The following is a 22,392-nucleotide window of genomic DNA, read 5'->3' as shown; positions in this document are numbered from 1 at the left end:
CGCATCGCCAACTCCCTTGTCTCGAGGGTTTCTTCCGGGTAAGCATCATGCTGCCTAGATCGCATCTTGCGATCTAGGCAGTACAAGTTTATTCGTTGTTCATGCGTTGCTCGTACTGAAGCCTTTTTTATGGCGAGCAACGTAGTTATCTTAGATGTGTTAGGGTTAGCATTGTTCTTCGTATCATATGCTGTCGTCGTGCAACCCTTAGACATCTAGCCGCCCTTACACCTATCTTAGGTGTAGGGGCGGCACCCCGCTTGATCATTATTTAGTAGATCCGATCCGTTATGGTTGCTCCTTGTTCTTCAAGGATTAGTTTAATATCTGCATAGTTAGGCCTTACAAAGGGTTGAAGGATCCAGCGGCGCGTAGGGTGTAGTTTGCTAGCCCTAGACAGGATGTTCCGGGGATCAACCTCGTGTTGGTTTTTAGGCCTTGTCTAGGATCGGCTTACGATCACCGTGCGCGGCCGCGAGGCTCAATCACGAGTAGGATGTTCCGATTACGCGGTGAAAACCCTAAATCGTCGTAGATCGTTTTAGCTTTATCTTGATCAAGCAGAACCACCATATATTCGTACACCTCGTGCGAATCATGGGTGGATCGGCTCTTTGAGCCGATTCACAGGACAACCTGAGAGCCGATCGAGGCTCGTATTTAATGTTTACGTGTATGCCATGCAGGAAACTAAGCGAGGCATCTCCATCACCTTCCTGACCAGGTATAGGTCAGGTGGCACGCCCTTGCACCAGCATCGGACGTGCGTGCCGGAGTCTTTGTGGGCCGTCGCTCGGAGGGACCAGGGCCAGCCGCAGCCCTAAGTTGCTCCCGGCTCTCCTGTGTTGCCCGTCGCTGCTCGCCGGTGGGTTTCTGACCGCAACAGTAGTCTACATCGGCGAGGTAGCCAACGCGGCGACGCGTCGAACTCCGATGACCCGAATGAAATCCAGTTGTAGGAGTTGACCGCGTACGCCTGATCCTCCCGCAGATCCGGCGGCAAGATCGATCGGCGGCGGCGCACCTCGTCCCGCCGCTCTCGCCCCTCGCGCGGCATGGGGGGAACCGGCACGCGCCTCGAGTTGAGGTACCAGCCCCCTCCCGGCATGTTTGCGTCCGGCCATGGTACTGGCCGGTTTTCCTCCCATAGCTGCCGCGCGAAGTCGACGCGGACGTACCGGCCGACCCGTGCCTTCTTGCCAGACCGCGAGGCGCTAGACTCGTGGCCGTTCTTGGTCTTGCGGAACGGCCAGCATTTCTTCCCCATGGCGTCGGTGGGGTGGATACCGTGGGATGTGGCAATGGTTTGGTCGGGGAAATAGCCGCCGGCAGCGTCCCTTTAAGAGGCTCGGACGTCATCTCGCCTTCAATGGCCTGCCACTGCAACGCCGCCTCGTTGCGCACGCTCGTGGAAGCCGAGGCGCGCATTAACGCGGCCCTGCAAAGGCTGCAGCGCGCCGCTCGCAAGTAATGCCGCGGAAGACGATGCAGTTGTGTCCCTGCCAGGCGGGCGCGGGCGACGACCGAGCGGACACTTTGCGCGTCCGCCAAGCGTCCACAGAGACGCAAACCTGGCGAATATTTGGGTCAGGTTTGCGTCTCCGCGAAAGGCCCGGTCAATATGCATCGCCCCGCTGGAGGTAGTGCAGACGCATTTCCGATCACGCCGGACACAAACGATCGCTCATCGTCCGTTTGCATCGTGCCGCTGGAGATGCCCTAATAATATGACTTCACAGTTGATGGAGAAAACAACTGTTCCAGCAATCTAACCCCGCGATGTGGTGCCCATTGATTTAAGAAAATAGACGTTGTAAGTTTGTCTAATTTAAACGTGTCTAAACATTTTTTAGTATACGTATTCATCTGAATTATTTGATTTAAAGGATTTCCAGAAGAATTTTGTAGGATTCTTACCCATCATAAAATTTCCTATTGAGCTCATTTGATTCAAAAGATTAAACCTTTCGAAAAATTTATGGGTTCTTTTTCTACACTAAAATCTCATAGGATTTCTAACAAGACGTTAAACCTCTTGAAAAAAATCCCACGTATCTATGACAACTAGCACATGCACTCAATCTGTAGTGAAATTTTCTACGTTTTTCCCATGGTGCAATCAAACGATTCCCTGCAACTGATTCCCGCATTTTTTTCGTTCATGTAGTACATGGCATGGCATACTGTTCCTACGTTTTTTCTATGTCTACGCTTTAAAATGCTTTGAATTAAACAGACCGTTAGACATATCACTGACGTTCGCACGCATCCGGCTCCCCCTCCTCTCCTCTCCCTCTCTCTCGTTCCCTCCGCCCAGTTGAGAGTAGCCTGTAGGGCGGCCCCGGCCCGCTCCTCTCTCTTCTCCGACGGCGATGCCGGTCGGCGACGAGGTGGATGCGCGGTGCGGGTTGTACAGAGTAGTTTTAGTTTTAGGATTAGATCTAGGTTGGTTTTACCCATGTGGAGAATCGGAGTTCTTCCGCTTCTGAGCTTCCTCCTGGCGCCGGCGAGCAGCGCTGGGACAAGGTGGATTCGATTCCTTCTCCAGCGTCCGTGGTGGATGAAGGGTCCGTTCGGTTCTGGAATACACTGGAACGGAATGGAACCGTTCCATTCCTAGGAGGCATTCTCGTGTTCGGTTGTCAACTGGGACGGAACCGGGGCATTCCTCAGAAGGGAATATTCGCTCCATATCCGGAACGCACTCGTCCAGCCAAAATGGACGGACCGAGTGGAACGGGCGCTAATCTCTCTCTCTCCCTCACGCTAATCTCTCTCTCTCCCTCCACCTCCTCTCTCTCCCTCCGAGCTCCCCGCGGCCCTGCGCAGCCCTCCTCTGCGCTCCTCCGCGCTCCCTCTCCAGCCAGCCCGGGGCGCGGCGCGGCGACCGGAGCAGCGCCAGCGGCCAGCCATCCCGAGGCGCGGCGGCCATGCGACGCCAGCCGGAGCAGCACCGGCGGCCGGAGAAGAGCCGGCGGCCCACGGCGTGGCGGCCCGAGGCGGACGAAGCCACTCCTTCTCAGATCCCTTTAATTTCTAATCCATTTAAATTAGGCTAATTAATTGCATGTTTATATTAATTATATTTGGTTCCATTCCACACTTTCTCAGATCAAAAGAACACGAAAATGGGATGGGTGGGATGAGATGGAATGGAATGGAATGGAACCATTCCATTCCATTCCACCCCGTCCTGGAAACGAACAGACCCGAAGGGAGGGATCGAATCTGGCTGAGGCTCTCCTCTCAATAAGCTCGCTTCTATGTTTCGGGTGGATCTTCTCAGATCTGTGGCTCTTGCCTCTTCTTCTTGCCATCAAGGAGATGGAGGAGGAAGGGGATGGACGGCAGCTGCTGAAAGGTCTACGCGATGGGGAAGATCGGCTGCTTCTATCTTTTGGAGCTCATCATCGGCGGCACCTCATCGACGACCTCTGGTCGTCCTGCCGTCGACTCCTATGGCCAAATGGCGGCTGCTCCGAGCTCTAGCGTTTCCAGCTGATCTTCGGATCGTTTGCTGGCGTCAACTCATCATCAACCTCCTGGCCGGCGTGCCAAAATGGAGGCCCTTCATCTCCAGAAGTGCGGCGCTCTTCGGTGGTTGCATCCCAAGTGGTTTCGTCCCCGGCGATGTAGCTGCTGGCCGCAACTGGAGGATTCGACGCGACGATGGTGGCAAGGGACTCGATTGCTTTTCTGTCTGTTTTTTGAGGGTCTCGGTTGTAAAAGTTGAGGGCTTGTCTGTAATTTCATATCTCCTAGAGGTCCTCTTTGTAAAATGTGTAGCCACCGCTGAAATTTAATGCAGCTTCTGGGTCCTTCGGGACCTTTCCCTGTTCAAAAAAAAAAAGACATATCGCTGACATTGTTTTAGGGAGGGAGGGGTAAAACTGATCGCGTCACTTTTAGTGCAAAAGCAGTGCTAGCAGCGAGTGTTACTGACGAATGACAGTGTGCAGCGTGATACACGTCTGATGCTACTGTCTGTAGTGAGGAGGCAGCAGGACGATTTTGAAATCTTGCTCAGGCTCCAGCGCTCCACGTGCGGCGCCTTGAATTGCACGCATGTGTTGGGTACACCTGCCTAGTGGTAATTTCGGAGCATTTGTACCATCGAGAAAAACCAACTTGATAAAGGATAATCGAAACCATAGAATCAGTCGATGGCACTGTGCATTCTCAGTAAATTACTGTATAGAAACGTATATTCCAAGCTTAGAGCATCTCCAGTCGCGTCCCCCAAAGCGTCCCACAAACCGCGTCGGATTGAGCGTTTGGGGGACGTGTTTTGTTCGTGCCGTCTTTGGGGGACGTCGCTCCCCAGCCGCGTCCCCCAAACGCCGCCCCCAAACATTTAAATTACTTTTTTAACACATAAACCATTTATCAAATGTAGCATATGAATAAAAATGTTTGCAAGGATTGTTTTCAAATTAAATTACAACAAACAATAAAACAAGTAATCAAATATAATAAATAGGGCTAGATGCTACATCAAGGTGCCACAGTATTTCCTTTGATCCTCCACAAATGCTCAACGAGATCAGCTTGAAGTTGCTCATGCACATTGCTGTCACGGATCTCTGCGTGCATGGCGAAAAAATCAGCAAAATCTGCAGGCAACTCATGATCAACCTCCGCAAGAGGGCCTTGACACTCATAGGGACCAACATGTGACCTAACATGATTCTTGCGGTCATCCTCGATGATCATGTTGTGCATGATCACACAAGCCTGCATCACCTCCCACATTTGGTCGTGAGACCAGCTTAGAGCAGGGTACCGGACAATGGCAAATTGTGCTTGAAGCACACCAAATGCCCGCTCGACATCCTTCCTGCAAGCCTCCTGTCGTGTAGCAAAGTGGGAATTCTTCTACTGATGGATTCGAGATTGTTTTGACAAAAGTGGCCCATTTTGGATATATACCATCGGCTAGATAATAGCCTTTGGTATATTGGTGGCCATTGATCTCATAGTTGCATGGTGGAGCATGCCCTTCCACTAGTCTGCTGAACACCGGAGACCGCTGCAACACGTTGATGTCATTGTGATCCCGCCATGCCAAAGAAAGAATGCCAAATCCACAGGTCATAATCTGCCACAGCTTCAAGCACCACACTGCAATATCCATGACGGCCTTTGTATATACCTTGCCAAGCAAACGGGCAGTTCTTCCATGCCCAGTGCATGCAATCGATGCTTCCAAGCATTCCAGGAAATCCTCTGGCAGCATTTTGTGCCATGATCCTTGCAGTCTCTTCCTCAGTTGGCCCTCTCAAGTAGTATTTGCCAAACTTTCCCACCACAGCTCGGCAAAACTTGTACATGCACTCAATGGCAGTAGACTCACTCATGCGAAGGTAGTCGTCCTGTGTATCGGCAGGTGCTCCGTATGGAAGCATCCTCATGGCGGCGGTGCACTTCTGAATCGACAAGAACCCGAGGACGCCTACAGCGTCGAGCTTGAGCTTGAAGTAGGGGTCGAACTCTCGAACGCCGTGGAGGATATTCATGAACAGCCCCTTGCTCATCCTGTACCGGCGCCGAAAATTGTCGGCCTGTGTTGCGTCGTCGGCGAAGTAGTCGTTGTGCAGCATGGCATGCCCCTCCATCCTCTGCCGAGGCTTCGACTTCCTTCTTCCCGGCCTTGATCCTCCGCGGCGCGGCCTCTTCCTCTTCTCCGCCTCAGCGTCAAGCATGTCCTGGAGGGACGCGATGATCAGCAAATGCTCCCGCACGTCGTCGTCCAAGGCTTGCTCGTCCTCCAGCAGCAGGGCAACCATCTCATCGTCGATGTCCATGGCTAAAGCAAAATCAATGGTTAAAATTGCGCCGAGGCAGACGACGGAACAAACAGCGGCCAATCGCGCCTACCTGGCAAGTCGTCGAGCACCTTCTGTGCGCGGAGGTGGGGCGGATTTGACGGCGCATTCTGGGACGCGCTGGCGACACGGCGGCGGCGCCACGACCGGCGGGAGCCCCAGCCGCGACAACGGTGCCGGCTCTCAGCAGAGATCAGACGCCCAAACGGCCGGGAAATCCAGCGGCGGCGGTGGGGTGGGAGGCGCGGGAAGGAAGGAGCGACGAGAAAAGAGGCGCGAACCAACGGTTTATGCAAATAGTCGCCGACATGTGGGAGCCTGCCTCGCTTTTCGTTGTGTCCGGCGTCCCCGGTGCGTCCCCTGTGGGACGGGGACGGGCTCGGGGCGCCGGACACCGTATCGGGGCGCGCCGGACAAAAATGGGCTTTGGGGGACGCGGCTGGAACGCATTTTCTGTCCGGCGCGCCCCAAATCCCTTTGGGGGACGCTTTGGGGGACGCGACTGGAGATGCTCTTACAATTGTTAGTGTATGTTCTATGTACGTGTATGGTGTACGGAGTAGTACTCCGACCGTACACGTACCTTCCTTGTACTGCTAGGTAGGGGCTCTTCCCTACCTATATAACACGCAACCGATGGCCCGAAAGGGTACGCAGTTCCACACAATTCTACATGGTATCAGAGCCAAGAGGTCTCAAGTTCAAGACCCTGCTCACGCAGTTTTAAAAATAAAAGAAAAAAGATTCTGCGGCCCACACCGAACCCACGCTAAGGACTAAAATAGCCTAAACCTGAGGGGGGGTGTTGAATATAAATACACTGCCTAGTCTCTTTTCATCGGTTCAGATTTTTGGTTCAATTGGCTAGTGTAGCAATCTTTCATGGTATCAAAGCCATCATCCTCTACATGGCATCGTCGTCTAGGCCACCCATCGTCGTTTATTGTTCAACAAGTCCTTAGGAGAAATAAAATAGATTACACCCCCGACAGTACACCTTATATCTGTGACTCTTGTCAGTTAGCCAAGAGCCATCAGTTACCATACCCCATCTCCACCAGTAGGTCCACTGTTCCTTTGGAGCAAGTATTTTCTGATGTATGTAAGCTTCATTGATGATTATAACAAGTTCACATGGATTTATTTACTCAAGAAACGTTCTGATATTTATCAAGCTTTTCTTAATTATCAGCAGTATGTTGAACGCAAGTTTGATCGTAAAATTGTTACTATGCAAACTGATTGGGGAGGTGAGTATGAGAAACTAAACTCCTTTCAAAAAGTTGGCATCACTCATCATGTGTCATGCTTTCATGCCCACCAACAAAATGGTTCTGCTGAAAGAAAACATCGTCACATAGTTGAGGTTGGTCTTGCCTTGCTTGCTAACGCCTCTATGCCTCTTAAGTATTGGGATGAAGCATTCCTTACTGCCAAATTTCTCATTAACTTACTCCCCAGTAAAGTCATTGATCATGAGTCACCAGCTGAACGCCTCCTTCATATCACACCCAATTATGATGCTCTTCGCACTTTTGGTTGTGCTTCTTGGCAATCTTCGTCCTTATAACACCCGCAAACTCGCTTTTTCACTCCAAAAAGTGTGTGTTTCTTGGATACAGTCCTCTTCATAAGGGTGTCAAGTGCCTAGATGTTTCTACTGGTCGTGTCTACATCTCTAGGGATGTTGTATTTTATGAAAATATTTTTCCCTTTGAGACTATCCGTCCCAACGCTGGTGCCTTGCTCAAACAAGAAATCCTCCTTTTACCATCTTCTACTCCTCTTGAGGGTGCTCATACAATTGATGATCCTATGACTAATATTGTGCTTGTTGTTACTGTTCCTAATTATGCTCCTCAGAATTCTACAGCTACAGGTGAAAATTTTGTGCAAAATGGTGCTCCTGAGCCTCCACAATCTCCTTCTGAAATCAGCACATCAAATGATGCCTCTGGCGCGTTTTCCGAAGAAGATACAGGGGAACATTCCCCTGCCAGACCTGCTGGCGTCGATCCCCAGGCGGATTCTCCCACCTCCGAGAGTCCGCGCCGGTCCGCGTCGCCAGCTGCCGAGGAGCAGCAGCCCGCGCCCCGCGCCAGTCCTCCGTCGCCATGCGTCGCCTCCCGTGCCGCGGAGCCTCCCTCCACGCCCCGCGCCAACCCGTGGCTGCCACGCGTCGACTCGCCTCCGACAGCTCCCTCGTGCCCCGACAGTGCTTCCAGCGCCGAATCGTCTGCGCCGACTGACTCTGCGCCTAGTGTTGCTGCCTCCTTCGAAAATTCTGAATCTTCTAGTGCGGGCGATCAGGCTGGCTCTTCTGTGCCTGTCTCTGCTGCTCCGCCGCCATCCAGCCCTCCAGGACCTCATACACATTTACAAAAAGGTATTCGTAATCCAAAGAAATACACTGATGGTACTGTACGCTATGGTTTGCTCTCTTCTACAGGAGAACCCCGCAAATTGCCTGCAGCTCTTGGTGATCCCAACTAGCACTCAGCTATGAAAGAAGAATATGATGATCTCATGCTAAATAAAACCTGGACTCTGGTTCCTACTAACTCACATAAAAATGTCATTGACTGCAAATGGGTCTATCGCATTAAGCGTCATGCTGATGGTACTATTAACCGTTACAAAGCTCGTCTCGTTGCAAAAGGTTTCAAACAAAGGTATGGTCTTGATTATGAAGATACTTTCAGTCATGTTGTCAAAATTGCCACCATCAGAATTGTTTTGTCTATTTCTATCTCTCGTGGCTGAAGTCTTTGACAGCTAGATGTCAAGAACGCATTTTTTCATGGTGTTCTGGAAGAGGAAGTCTATATGAAACAGCCTCCTGGTTTTGCACATCCTGATGCTCCCCATTATGTATGCAAATTGATAAAGCTCTCTATGGTTTGAAACAAGCTCCTCGTGCATGGTACTCTCGTCCCAGTGCAAAATTGCATCAACTTGGGTTTATTCCATCAAGAGCTGACACATCCTTGTTTCTATATCACAAATCCGCCATTACAATCTTTGTCCTCATTTATGTCCATGATATTATTGCGACTAGTTCTTCAGATGCTGCCACATCCATTCTTCTCAAGGATCTAAATGTGCACTTTGCTATTAAAGACTTGGGTGCTCTTCATTATTTTCTTGGCATGGAGGTAAAACACACTCGAGATGGATTGCTTCTTACACAGCAGAAATATGCTCAGGATATTCTCACTCGAGTTGGTATGCTTGACTGTAAGGCCGCACCCACTCCGTTGTTCTGCTCAGAGCCTCTCTCTTTGCATGAAGGTACTCCTCTTGGTCCTGATGATAGCTCTCAGTATCGGAGTATAGTTGGAGGTCTTTAATACCTCACACTCACACGTCTAGATCTATTATTTTCTGTTAATAAAGTCTGTCAATATCTTCATGCTCCTACGACTGTTCATTGGACAGCTGTCAGACGCATTCTTCGTTATGTCAAGGATACATCTCACATTGGTATTACATTCAAACGATCTTCCTCTACACTCCTTAGTGCCTTTTCTGATGCAGATTGGGCTGGCTGTCTTGAGGATCGTTGCTCCACTGGTGGGTTTGCTATCTTCATTGGTCCCAATTTGGTATCTTGGAGTGCCAGAAAATAAGCTACCGCGTCTCGTTCTAGTACTGAAGCTGAATATAAAGCCTTAGCAAATGCCACTACTGAGCTTATATGGGTGGAAGCTGTTCTTCGAGAACTTGGTGTAGTTCTTCGTCAAAAGCCGTGTCTTTGGTGTGATAATTTGGGTGCCACTTTCCTCTCCGCAAATCCAGTCTTTCATGCTCGTACCAAACACATTGAGATTGACTATCACTTTGTTCGGGAGCGTGTCGCCAACAATAGTCTTGCCATTCGGTTTATCTCTACAAAAGATCATATTGCTGATGGTTTTACTAAAGCTCTTTGACGTGGGCATTACCCTTCGGGTAACTGTTATTGCCCTATCCTATGCGGCCCAACTGGAGGCCCATGAAGACATCCGATGGCAAGGTGGGCCACTACGGCGGTGCCAAAAAGATTCTTTGAAGGACAAGACGAAGAAGAACCGAACAAGGAAAGTTTAGGTCTAGGGATTTTGTAACCTAGTCGTACCCGGACAGATCTCTTGAGACCTGGCACCCTATATAAGGGCCAGGAGAGGGGCTGTTGAGGGACACAACGAATCTCAGCAACTTTAGCCACCGCAAGTCTAGAGCTAGGTCCACGTAGCACTTAGCCTCTCGACGAAACCACAACCGAAACCTTCGGCACCCCATTGTAACCCGATATTTTTATAAACAAGATAAGACAGGCAGGACGTAAGGGTTTTACCTCATCGAGGGCCCCGAACCTGGGTAAATCGCTCTCCCCGCTTGTCTGTTAACCGATGTCTCGTGTCAGCCTACAGGATTCCATCAACTCTAAGCCTCAATCGGAGGGCATTGCCGAGGATTACCCTCGACACTCTTCCTGTCAAACAATTTGATGAGTTTAAGCGTAATCTAAACCTCTCTTGTGGTTTAGATTAAGGGGGGATGTTAGTGTATGTTCTATGTACGTGTATGGTGGAGTAGTACTCCGACCGTACACGTACCTTCCTTGTACTGCCACGTAGGTGGCTCTTCCCTACCTATATAACGCACAACCGATGGCCCGAAAGGATACGCATCGTTCCACACAATTCTACAACAATCACAGAGTTAGTCTGGCAAAACTCAAAAGAAAGCATGGGCTTAGCCCGGTTGGATTTGTCTATTTAAAGTTTTTTCACTTACATTTATCACAAAGGAAATGTACAAGTACATATGGATGTTTAACATGTTCGTATAATTATGCGATCGTATGTGACCTGCACAAAAACGACAAATTTGAAGGCCAAAAACTAATTTCTTTGTGAATGCCTATACTTAGAGACACCTTTTTTTTCTGATTTATGTGTACCCAAAACCTGAACTCATTTTCAACAAAAGTTTGCATGTTCATAGAATTCTATTGATCACAATCTGCTTCTATTGCAGATGATCTCATCGAGAGCCGTGAGTGATTAGAAATACAAAGTTGACGATTTTTCTCAAAATCCTCACATATGTGAACTTTTGAGTCCACTCAGCCAGTTTAACTTTGGGAGGGCTCTAGTAACCATAATAACCCTTGTATTTCTTATCTCATTCTCTCCTTTAGTGGCATGGTGTGCCCCTCACCCCTCACCCCCACCCTCTTCTTAAGCTTCAATCATCGTCTAAATGTGGTTGTGCCCTGTTTTCCATTGTGGTATTTTGCAAGAGAAACCCCCCCCCCCCCCCCCCTATTTATATAATTTTTCTGTAAAACATAAATGCGGGCATCTACATCCATTGACACACACATCCATCAATATAGGAAAGATATGCCAGTATAAAAATTCCAGAGTAACTTGCAATATACCCCAAAAAAGGATTCAAAAGATTGAAAACCAAGAATACACTAGGACTAGAGGTTACAACTCATGTACCATCAATAATATTGTTAAGCCATATTGGTCCAGCTACCGTCTCCAAAAGTTGCACATAGCATTTATACAATCCCTTACTTTCATAACTTGCATCCTTAAATAGTTCACACAAGAAAAGACTAATATAGTGAAACTGGATAAGATGATGACCTTCCATGTTTCTTTTGCATAAATTACATACTGGGGAGGTATTTAAGTGGATTGTTATTAACCTACTAGTTGAATGCCCGTGCGTTGCTACGGTCTTTTCAAATTTCGCAAACATGTAAACATAATACATATGAAAATTCATATAAAAAATTGATTGTACTTTGCTTTCTTAATATTAAAAAACATAATTAGATACTTTGATAAATAATAATAATAATTTGGCATATTGTGCATAGATATCAACAATCCAACAATTATATGTTTTCCTTCAACTACGACAAGTTGTCCCCTAACCTCTTCCCTTTCCAGATCGTATCTCCATCAGCCTTCCGCTGGTGGTTCCTCTCCGCTCTGTGTCGACGACGAAAGGTGTGGGGAACCTCGGCTCTTCTCGCTCTGCGTGTAGTTAGGGTTAAGTTTTCGTGGCATGGTGGTACTATTCAGATGGCAGTGGTGGCGCTACGAACCATGGTATCCGACTTCAACTCCACCTTGTCACGGATGTATTATGTATAGCCCTTGATGCATAAATGTACCGATTGTAATTTATTTGCATCGACATCCACCTCATCCATCCTCTATAGCAGGATGTAGTTGTACAATGCTAGTGCATCCTTCCCATAACATCTACCTCCTCTGTAGCACCCTACATGTTTTCTCTCTCAGTTTTCTAGCGCCTAGCCGCATCCTGGTCTTTTGATCTTTGTCCTCCACTATCACCTCCGGCGGCGGCATACCAAGGTGACGAGGTGCCGCAATAACGCTTCCCTCTAAAGCTAGTGGGGCACTAGTTGCCAACTTGAAACATGAAGGAATCAAGCTCTTTGAAGTGTGTATATAAGTGGGCGACATGTACTATTTGATTCCCAAGTAAGCTTTGCATGCTTTACACTATGTGTTTCACAATCCGTGATCTACAGTGAATTTTCACACTATGTGGCAATGCCCTGAAGTGTGTTAAATGAAATAAAAAGAAGCAATGGTCTATGTTGAGCGACTAAACTTACAAAATCTGTGTGCATATAGCTATTTATTTGAGTATCAGCAAACAACCAACAACCTGAAAATAACATTCAGAATATTAGCAAGCAATAAGTAGTGCTTTCTTGTATGCACAAAGAGAACATATCTAAGGAATTGTTCACTATCTTATAAAATAAAACAAATGCTAACGATAAAGTATAGACATATGGAAGAGAAGGAAGACCCCGTACTTGTCACATGCAAATTTCACATGTTTATTCTGGAACGCATTCAGTTCATCAACCTATGTACCCATGGTCACCGAGCAAATTGAACCCAGACAATCACATGGCTTTGTGTAGCATCCTTTTGAAAAACGCTGGTACAAAACCAAGTCCACTCTTCCTAGCCTCAACGACAAGGTCTTTCTTGGATTCCTTTGTTTGCAATGATGTGTTCCATGCATCAATCTTCGATAAGCCATAAATTAGTATAACCTTGCCAAGAGAGAAATAATAAATGTTACACTGGGGCTTGTATGGTTGGTATTCAAAAAAGCAGTCTTGGTAGTAAAGCCCAACCAACCTTTGCAATATGGAACTTTGGGACGTTATATGGGCAATATACATAAGAAAGGGAAAATACATCAGCAGTGTCGCAATAAGATATTATCTGTTGCTGAAGAGCCAATTTCCAGGAAACCATAGCCTACGGATACAGTGTAAGATGAGTGACAACATGAAAAGACAACTTGCGATGAATACAAAAGATATGGCAGCACAGTGGTATCTAAGATCCCATAATAAACCAGACAAACCGCAAACATGTTGATTAGGGAAATGTTTGGAAACTACAAGCAGACAATCTTTTAATTCCAGTAAAGTACTAACCTATTCTGAAAGCATGTTTTCATAATTAACCTATGAATTTCACATACATATTACTGCATATAAAAAGTTATTTCTAAATTATATGGGAGTTCAACTTTTATACATCTAATATTCACTGGTACAAACCTTTTCAGCATATGCAACACCGTTCTCTTTTTCATGAACATCTCTCCATCATTGCCATTACTTGAAGGGATGCTCTTCTTTGTATCAACATCCTCCTCAAAGAGAAAACATGATCAAACCCTGACCAAGCACCAATTAATCATTGATCAGTAACAACTGGTTGTAGAGCTTTGCTGCAACCCCAACCCCAACCCCATCACTCAAGGGGTTGTCATTCATCCCGCTATAAATATCCTCCTGCAATCAACAACTAAATCAGAATTACGAAGAGTATAGTCTCTTCATCTTGACAATATCAGTAAAAATTAGCATGTTTGCAAGCCATGGTTATCTCCTTATCACTCGACGAGTTTCCCCCTCCCAAAACCAACATTCTCCTAAACATCAACGATGAACCATGGCCGACGATGGTTCGATGGTGCAAGAAAGCCGTTTGTCCATCGCTGGGTTGCCAATTGTGGGGTGGAGGATGGTCCATAGGCACATTCTTCGTGCCTCCTTCCTAGACCGACCACATAGGGTGCAGGCAGGGGGCGCTGGGTCACGGTAGCGGCGGCGAGGGAGGACGATTGTGACGCGGGAGGGTTGTGCTTCTGGAGGAATCCGCATCGGTGGTTGATGTGCCCCGGCTGGGCGCCTCCGCGTGGCGGCGCGGAGGGAAAAATGTGGATCGAGGAGGGAATGGAGTGGACAAAGGTGAGGACGTAATGATTAGCGAAGAAGACGGATAGTCGGGTGAGATTTTGGCAAGTGTGATTTGTTTCAGATTATTTCCTAAACTGGCCGAGATTGTTTCTTAATTAATTATTGCCCTCCATTTCGAAATATAGGTCTACCTTTCTAAAAAGGTAGTAAATAAGGTGATTGATGTTGTGTTCTTTCCTAATTATTTTTTTCCATGATTAATTGATAGCGCGCTTGAGATTGTTTCCTAAAGTGCTTAAGATTTCCTAAAGCACTTTGATTTATCATGTGACACGCGGGGAGAAGCGGAGAAGTGATCGGACGAAGCAGAGACATGAGATTAATTAGATCGAACGGTCCAGATGATCTGAATCTCCTTCAACAAACGCGTTGTACGACCTACGACTAGCTCTAATATAATAATAAAGATGTGATTTATTGTGTATCAATCTAGAGCTTTATCCTACCGGTGCTATTTTAGAACAGCTCTAAGCTCCCTCGATTTGAGAGCATGTGGTTGCTCCAAACATGACGTTGTGGGGTCCTACCCGAAGGCATCCCTAGAATTGAAGCGCTATCGGACGTACGCGAATGCTTGCGATTTTGCGATGCCATTGTTCTTGCACGTGGATTTTGGAGGGATGCATGGCGTATGTGTGTCGCTACCCATTGGGTCGGGATGGTTGGTGTCATGCCTTCTTGCTCCGGTGCTTTGGCGTTGTCGGTGGCTAAGCTACCTCTCTCACGCTGGAAATGAGCCGTCTCAACCCTGCTGAAATTATTCCCCGAATTTGCCGTATGTGGTTGCGCTCCCACCGTCATCCCTCCCGTCCATGCCCAAATCCTCCTGTCAAACCGGCCAGCTCCATCAACGCGTGGGGGCCGGGGTGGGGGGGGGGGGGGGGCGGGGGGGAGAGGGGGAAAGCTGGCTCAAATCCTCCAGGCTCCATCCATGGCATCAGGTTCGTGGGACTCCAAGCTCCCTTCCAACGGAAAGGTTAGGGTCCATCTCCTCCCCTTTCTTTCCTTTTTATTGTTATAGATCGATTTCAGTTATTAAGCTTAGGCCAAGAACGGGTTTGGTGGACTAGCCACACTTGGCTGTCGATTTTGAAGGATGGGGAGGTGTTTAGGCTCCTAGGTGCATTTAAACATATTGTGAAAAATTTATAACAAATAAATTTCAAAATGTTAAAAAAATACAGAAAGAAATCGCATATAAAATTCGGACATTTTATGTTCACACAAGTTTTCAGAATTTTTTTTACCTGACCTATATAAAGAAGACAAAAAAATATCACGCGAATTGTCATGTCGAAGCATCGAAATTTACCTTTTTTTACGCGGGACACAAAAATATTCCTTTTTGCTAAACTTAAAATTTCCCATTGTATATGTGATTTTTCTTTTTGAATTATGTAACATTTTAATATGTGTTTCCAAACAAGGGATTCATACACATTCACAACCGAATTGGATTATATGGGTCTAACTTAATTTGGAGCGGAGGTTATAAGCGTCTTTTTAGCTAGGTAGCGTGGCATGCATTCCTCATCTTGTTGATCCAGCGCGGCGTTTTATTCAAAAGCGAAGAGATAGATAGGTGCTGACACATTTGCTGATCCAGCAGCGTCCATACCATCATATGCAAAATCATATAACTCCATGAATGTATCATATGCACATTAATAAGATCAACCGCCACCCTCGTCATTCATGGATCGATATAGCTTAAAGAAATGTGACCTCACGATGGAGACAAACAATCGCAGCTTAAACGGTTAAACCCCAGAGCCGAAAGTCGAGGTAACGTACGCCGACACAAGGCTAGCTGTATTCTACTCTGCCAGTATGCTCCTACGTATCCGATCGGCAACGTCAAAGCCTTGCGTGCTTATTGTTGGACACGTGGGCAACGGCGCGTCACACGTGGCGTACACGAGGACATGTGTCCAGCGGTGTGCGCCAGAAATTTACCCGCGAGAGGCAGAGTACAAGATGAACCTGCGTCCCGACAGTACTTGCAAGGGGTAGGTACAATCCCTATAAACTTTTCGATCTACTTGTCGTTTTGAACTTGGTCCCTCAACTTTTTCAGAATTGTCCGCCAAGGATTCTAGGGAGGGAGTTAAAATGTGGGCATGCTGTGTAGAGAATGTACACATGTATGTACTCGTGCGTGCCAAGTTTGAAACTAAACATAAGTATATGTTATAATTGTGCGAAAAACAGAGTTGTATTTTTACTTTTGCAAAGAAACAAGTGTTTAAGTAAGAGTACAAGGACCAAGTTCTTACTATGAAAAAATTTACGTAGCTCCATTTTCTCCTTTTTTGTGTAGACCACATAAAATCTATTCTTTCATGATAATTTGCACGAGTAAGCATTAGGGTAATATGTACAAGCATGTGTGATTTATTTCAATTTTTATGAAGTTTGAAATCTGGCTTCTGTGAATTTTTGAAAATTATGTCCACCTAGACGTGTGTTCTCCTGGGTAGTTTCGTTTGAATGCCATTGTGTTATTTCGTGAAACGAAATAAAAAATAATACATATAAGGTCAAAGCTGGCAACATGTAGGTTTACAATAAAATACACCATTCATAACCCTAAACTAAGGTGTTGTGAGACAAATATATACATCTACTTATATAGGTAACTCCTATAAGGCATACAACCAAACCAATACAGGTAGAGTGAACAAATATTTCACAACTGCGGATCAATAAAAAAATGCATTTGGCTCTAGAAGGTATCCCATAGATTTCTTTTATCAGAACTCCCCATCTGCCTCTAGGGCATTAAACTAGCTTTTGTTAGGGTTGAGTGAGCACATATAACACATCCTGGTGTTTTGCGAGTTTTATGCGATTATTGAGACATTTCGCTCCTTATATTGTTGTCCAAGACTCCCTCCCATCAGCGAGAATTTTCTCAATATACTTACTATATAAGGCAATGGAACTGGGTACTTTTCAGAAGAAGTTCAGTTGTCGGTGCTTGAGGTAGCTTTCGTGTTCGAGAGTATCATAGTCCACGAGATTTATAGCTCCCGAAGTGACCTTTTTTTTATGGAGAATACATCCTAGGAAGTGTATTAATCATATAGAATAAAAGAGCTAGAAGCCATGTACACCATCGTTGAAATGGAATGTTCTATTGTCAACAAGGTGTGACTGCTCCCCGCCACAAGCCTACTCTCCTACCCGCCACCACAACGGCACCGGATTTGGAAAGCCAAACTCACTAGAGAGGAGCAACCTAGCTAATATCTACCACTCCTCCTTGATACGGGTCTTCACCTCGCCAACTGTCGGGCTGGCCCCATTGAAGACCACATCATTCCTGGGCCGCGACAAGCACCAGAACACGAGAGTGATCATGGGCCAAAGGTCTCACTGAAGCGGCCTAGGGAAAGTCCGACGTCCACCACTCTATCAAATTCGAGTCGGATGTCGGTGCTCAGTTCAGCTTCCCCCATCTTCACACGACCCATTCTAGACTTCTTGAGCCATCACAGAACCCAAGAGCAAGTGTTGGATCGTCCAGGGCTCTGATCACAAGGGCAAGCTACGAGATGCGGGAGGCCCCATCGCTGAAGTTTGTCAGTCGTCCAACGCCAATTCTTTGACACTATACACTCGAAAAAATTATAGTTGTACGAAAGTCTGGAACGCCAAATCTAGGTGCGGGCTCCTTCACCTTCCCCGTGAAGAAGGCAGAATACGCCGACTTAACCGAGAACACGCTGTCGTTAGACCAACTGCAACCAACACGCGCCATAGATGGAAGACTTCCACCGGCGCAGCTTCACCAAGGTCCGGTCCATAGTCTCTGAGCCACTCACCGGCAAGGTCGTTCTTTCTTTACCGTTCGTGTGTTGGCTCGCCGCGATGCCCCCTTGGCCATTAGGTTAGGCGCCAAGTCAAGCACTCTCGCCCCATTGAGCCACCGATCTTTCTAGAATATGGCACGTTCCCGATGCCTAACACCATAGCCGTAGCCGATTCGAACAAAGCAATTGACTTATGGCGGAGTTGGAGGTTAAACTCATCCCATGCCTTATTGGAAGTGTGTTATATAGCCCTAAATGTTTTCCTCATGCACATAGTACCATTATTCCTATGAAAGGAAATAGGCAAGTGCCGGGTAAGCAGGGAAAACAACCCTTAAGGACACACAAGTGGAAAGTAATAAATAATAAATGAATAAAGGAGATCCTCTCCAAACGACCACCCCCTGAAAACCTGAGGTGGTTCCTGCAAATTGCAGACACCCCACTAAGTTCAACACCGACACCTGACGACGAGTTGAACACCACGGGCACCATTTCCTCCTCCATTTGCGGCTGTTGCCCTTCGTCCTCTTCCCCGTCTTCAACTTCAACACACAACGCCGCACCGGCACCGGCACCGCCACCGCCCATATATAGTAACAAACACTCACTCACTGACACTCGCGATTCACTGTGAATGTGGCATCAAGAACTCAGTCACTACCCTACCTAGTACCTACCAACCACCGTCCAGAGCCAGTCCCATCACTCTCACACCGCGAGCGCGTGCGCCGACTGTCGGTGCTCTCCGGGGATGGGGATGGAGTACGAGCCGGTGCCGGTGCCGGGGCAGAAGAAGGTGGGCGGCGGGCGGACCGCCCTCAAGCTGCTGATGGCCGTGCTCCTCGCCGGCTTCGCGCTCAGGCTGCTCGCCGACCACTGCGCCTCCTACCGCCTGCCGCCCCCGGCCGCGCCGGAGGAGGCCTTGGCGTTCACCGTGACGGCGCCGGAGCAGGACGCCGACGGTGTGGACGGTACGCCTGCAACCCCCAAGGGTGAGCGCGCGGGTGGTTCTTGGAAATGTCTCTCTGTTCCTTGCAGTTCTATCTTCCTTTTTCTGCTTTGCTCTCTTTATTACTGCCGACACATAGATGGTAATAAGACAGCTCGGGCTTTTACTGGAGGATTAGCACTTGTGGTTGGTTCCAATAGAGGTTAAATTCTGGGTTGGCATGTATCGATCCAATCTCTCGGATTTGCAGCATGCCAGCATGAAAAGATGCCTTTTGCTGGTCAGTTACTGAAACTCGTCCCTTGATTGGAGTTCTTGGTCCAGCAAAACAAGAAAGAACAAATTCAGTGTGATTAGCGTAAACAGTAAAATTTCCTCGGGTGAAATGATCTAACTTTCCCAGCCCTGAAAGCTTTGCCGTCATGTTCAGAAACCCCAACTTAATACTATTAATTTTGGGGGCAGTGCGGATCTCGTCTTGTTAGTTGAGCTTACTATTAATTTTGTTCTCTGTTGACAGTACTAGATGCATGTTTTACCTCAGTAGAGACAGTAGTCTTTCATCTGTAGCATCTACTATTCTACTACTACCTGCACTTATTCTAAGTATATTTCATTTTGGTGAAGATACTACCTGCTTGCTGTCAGAGATCAAGCTGTGAATGGTCCCTTAATCCCTTCCATTAATTTAGTATGAACTGTCGGTGTTGCCTTCTGAACTCTGCCAAGACTGTACTGCTAAAAAGCTAGCAGTGCCTTGATTGACACTGATGTTCTCCCACTTTCTTTCCATTGACAGGTGCAGCAAAATGTGATCTCTTCCACGGGGAATGGGTCCCTGATTCGTCTGGTCCAGCTTACACTAACGCAACCTGCCGGTTCATTGAAGTTCCACAGAACTGTATGTCAAACGGAAGGCCTGATGACGGCTATCTTCACTGGAAATGGAAGCCATATGGCTGCGACGTGCTGCCACCGTTCGATGGCAAGACGTTCTTGGAGAGCATGCGGGGCAAACACTGGGCGCTAGTCGGCGATTCGATCCTCCGCAATCACGCCCAATCCTTGGTCTGCCTTCTTGCTAAGGTATGTACATGCGATTTTTTAAGGGTGTTGTGCGATCAATTCTTCATATTTTGCATTTTTTGGTAGTAGGATGAAATAATCATCATACATGTTATGAATAGTTTAACGTTTACCTTGTATGTTTCATTGCTGCACAGTTTGTTTGAGTCTGTGTATTTGTTTTAGTAGTATTCATGCATGGCTGAATGTATCAAGATTAAAAAGAAGCATACGAAATTTCCCAAGAATTGATGTTTATTTATTATTCCCAACAAGAAGAATAGTTAGGGACGTGAAGTCTGCATATTAACATACTATAAGCTCCTCAGAGCTGTCCAATCCCTCTCTTTACATTTGTCACTGCAACTTTGATAGCCCTTGCAGATATTGAGTTTATCATCTGTTGACTGGACAGTTGACACTGTCTTTAACTGTATCTATTTTTCCAGCAAACAAATAACTGTATCTATCTAATCTTGTACTTGATAAAAACATACCAATATCTCAAAACGGGAGGTAAAAGATATAATTCAGTTAATTCTGGAGGATCTTTGATGGATTATGTTCTTGTTAAAGATGATGGATCTGCTTACAATGTTTCATTTTAGCACCAGTGATAGCTCTAGTTTGTAAGTTCCATCTTGCTCTTTCCCACATTCAGATTTGTGCGGTATGTTATTCTGTATGTAGATGCTATCTGTTCTGCTTGGCTGAGTTTCGTAGTAATAAGATATATCAGAAGCCAAAATCTTTTAACAAGCAAATTATTCCATTGCCTTTTCCAGGTTGAAGATCCTACTGATGCCTATCATGATGAAACCTGGCAATCTAGGAGATGGTACTTCCCTTCGCACAACTTCACACTCTCCCTTGTTTGGGCGCCATATCTAGTCAAGTCTGAAATATTCGAGGATGAGAACGGGGTATCGTCTGCTGAGCCCCGGCTGCACTTTGATGCTCTTGACGCAAACTGGATAAGCAAATGGAGCAGCTTTGACTACGTCATCATATCGACAGGACAATGGTTCTTCAAGGTCGCAGTCTACATGGAGAAAGGAGCCGCGGTTGGCTGCCACTATTGCAAGGACAAGAGCCTGAAGGAGATAACCATCGAGCAATCCTTCCGCAGGTCTCTCAGGGAGGCCTTCAGGTTCATCACGACGTCGCCTCACAAGCCGGTGGTCTTCTACAGGACATGGTCACCGTCGCATTTCGAGAACGGTGAATGGTTCAGCGGTGGTACCTGCGACAGGAAGGTGCCGTTCAAGCCGTGGCAGACCGGCGACAGGCAGCTGGACAACCTCATGTGGCGGATCGAGAGGGCGGAGTTCGCCAAGGCGGCCGCCGATGACGGGGCTAGCAACGCTGGCCGCCTGAAGCTGCTCGACACGTTTGAGATGTCGCTGCAGAGGCCTGATGCCCACGCCGGACCTTACAGAACGTTTCATCCTTTCGCCAAGGAGAATACGGGCAAAATCCAGAATGACTGCCTGCATTGGTGCTTGCCCGGACCGATCGAGGCGTGGAACGATATCATCATGCAGATGCTACCAAAGGAGTAGCATGATCAGTCATCTAATTTTGACATGGCTCAGAATCTGGAGTATCTTCTGCTGGCATGCTTTCATGATGTCCAGCAGTCTTCTTAGGGTAATGAGGCTTGTGTGTGTGTTGTGAAGTGTAAAACAGTGTCAGCAGAAGTACTCTGCCAAGCTCTCTGGGTATAGTCGTATAGACAGTTTGGAGCAAGTATACATAGTACAAGAATAATGCAAGAATTTAACACCGGAGTTGCTTCTATAAAGGCAAAGAGTGCAAAACTGGGACAAAGCAGAGTATGAAGAAATTGTAGTGGTTAATTTCCGTAGCTTCATATCAGTACAGTTTTGATGTAAGTTGGATGCCAAGTTACCAACTGTAACATTCTCCTATGCTTTACCAGATCCATTGCTTAGGCACATAAGCATGAAATCGTCTCAACTTAGTATGTGGCTTCTCTCCAAAATCATGTCCTCCTCGTCATGAACATGTGTTCACCAAACAAGACATTCCATCACAAATAAAAGCTTAATCAAAACCCTAAGCATGTGTTGTGATTTGTAAAACCGTGTCACCGGTTACGGCAGTACTGCGACAAGTGCTCTGCTTGGCTTGGCTTGTGCTTGAACTTCAAAATGCTGCCACACCAGTTTTTCTGGGCAGCTAAGCTTAAGCCGTTTCAGCATAAGCTCAAGCCAAAACGAGCTTGCCCTTACAGCCTCTAGCAGATAGTATTAAAAACCTGGCCCGTAAAAGTCCGGTCGATATGTGGTCTTAGGGCATCTCCAACGGGCGACCCATCCCGCGTGTCCGGATGGTCCAGCCGGACAAAAAAGCGGCCCAACGCGGTGACGCATCGCAAATGCG

The 22,392-nt window shown here is 47.1% G+C and overlaps 1 protein-coding gene across 1 annotated transcript; it reads left to right on the top strand.

Annotated features, from left to right (window-relative positions):
• Positions 1-18,448: 18,448 nt before the first annotated feature.
• On the top strand, positions 18,449-21,973 carry LOC127314044 (protein trichome birefringence-like 24). The gene is made up of 3 exons (XM_051344510.2): positions 18,449-18,964; positions 19,721-20,007; positions 20,772-21,973. The coding sequence occupies exons 1-3, from the start codon at positions 18,724-18,726 to the stop codon at positions 21,546-21,548; spliced, it is 1,305 nt and encodes a 434-aa protein (XP_051200470.1). The 5' UTR covers positions 18,449-18,723; the 3' UTR covers positions 21,549-21,973.
• Positions 21,974-22,392: the final 419 nt, after the last annotated feature.

Source organism: Lolium perenne, chromosome 7, assembly GCF_019359855.2.
Source record: "Lolium perenne isolate Kyuss_39 chromosome 7, Kyuss_2.0, whole genome shotgun sequence".
NCBI classification, from domain to species: domain Eukaryota; kingdom Viridiplantae; phylum Streptophyta; class Magnoliopsida; order Poales; family Poaceae; genus Lolium; species Lolium perenne.
The sequence above is the reverse complement of the archived record's forward strand: the minus strand, read 5'-3'. Positions and strand labels throughout refer to the sequence as shown.

What these genes read in the sequence shown, in the direction of transcription:
- LOC127314044 (XM_051344510.2), top strand. Translation starts at nt 18,724, where the DNA reads ATGGGGATGGAGTACGAGCCGGTGCCGGTGCCGGGGCAGAAGAAGGTG. An exon ending in TACGCCTGCAACCCCCAAGG is followed by an intron (nt 18,965 to 19,720) that starts GTGAGCGCGCGG and finishes TTCCATTGACAG; the next exon opens with GTGCAGCAAAATGTGATCTC. An exon ending in TGGTCTGCCTTCTTGCTAAG is followed by an intron (nt 20,008 to 20,771) that starts GTATGTACATGC and finishes TGCCTTTTCCAG; the next exon opens with GTTGAAGATCCTACTGATGC.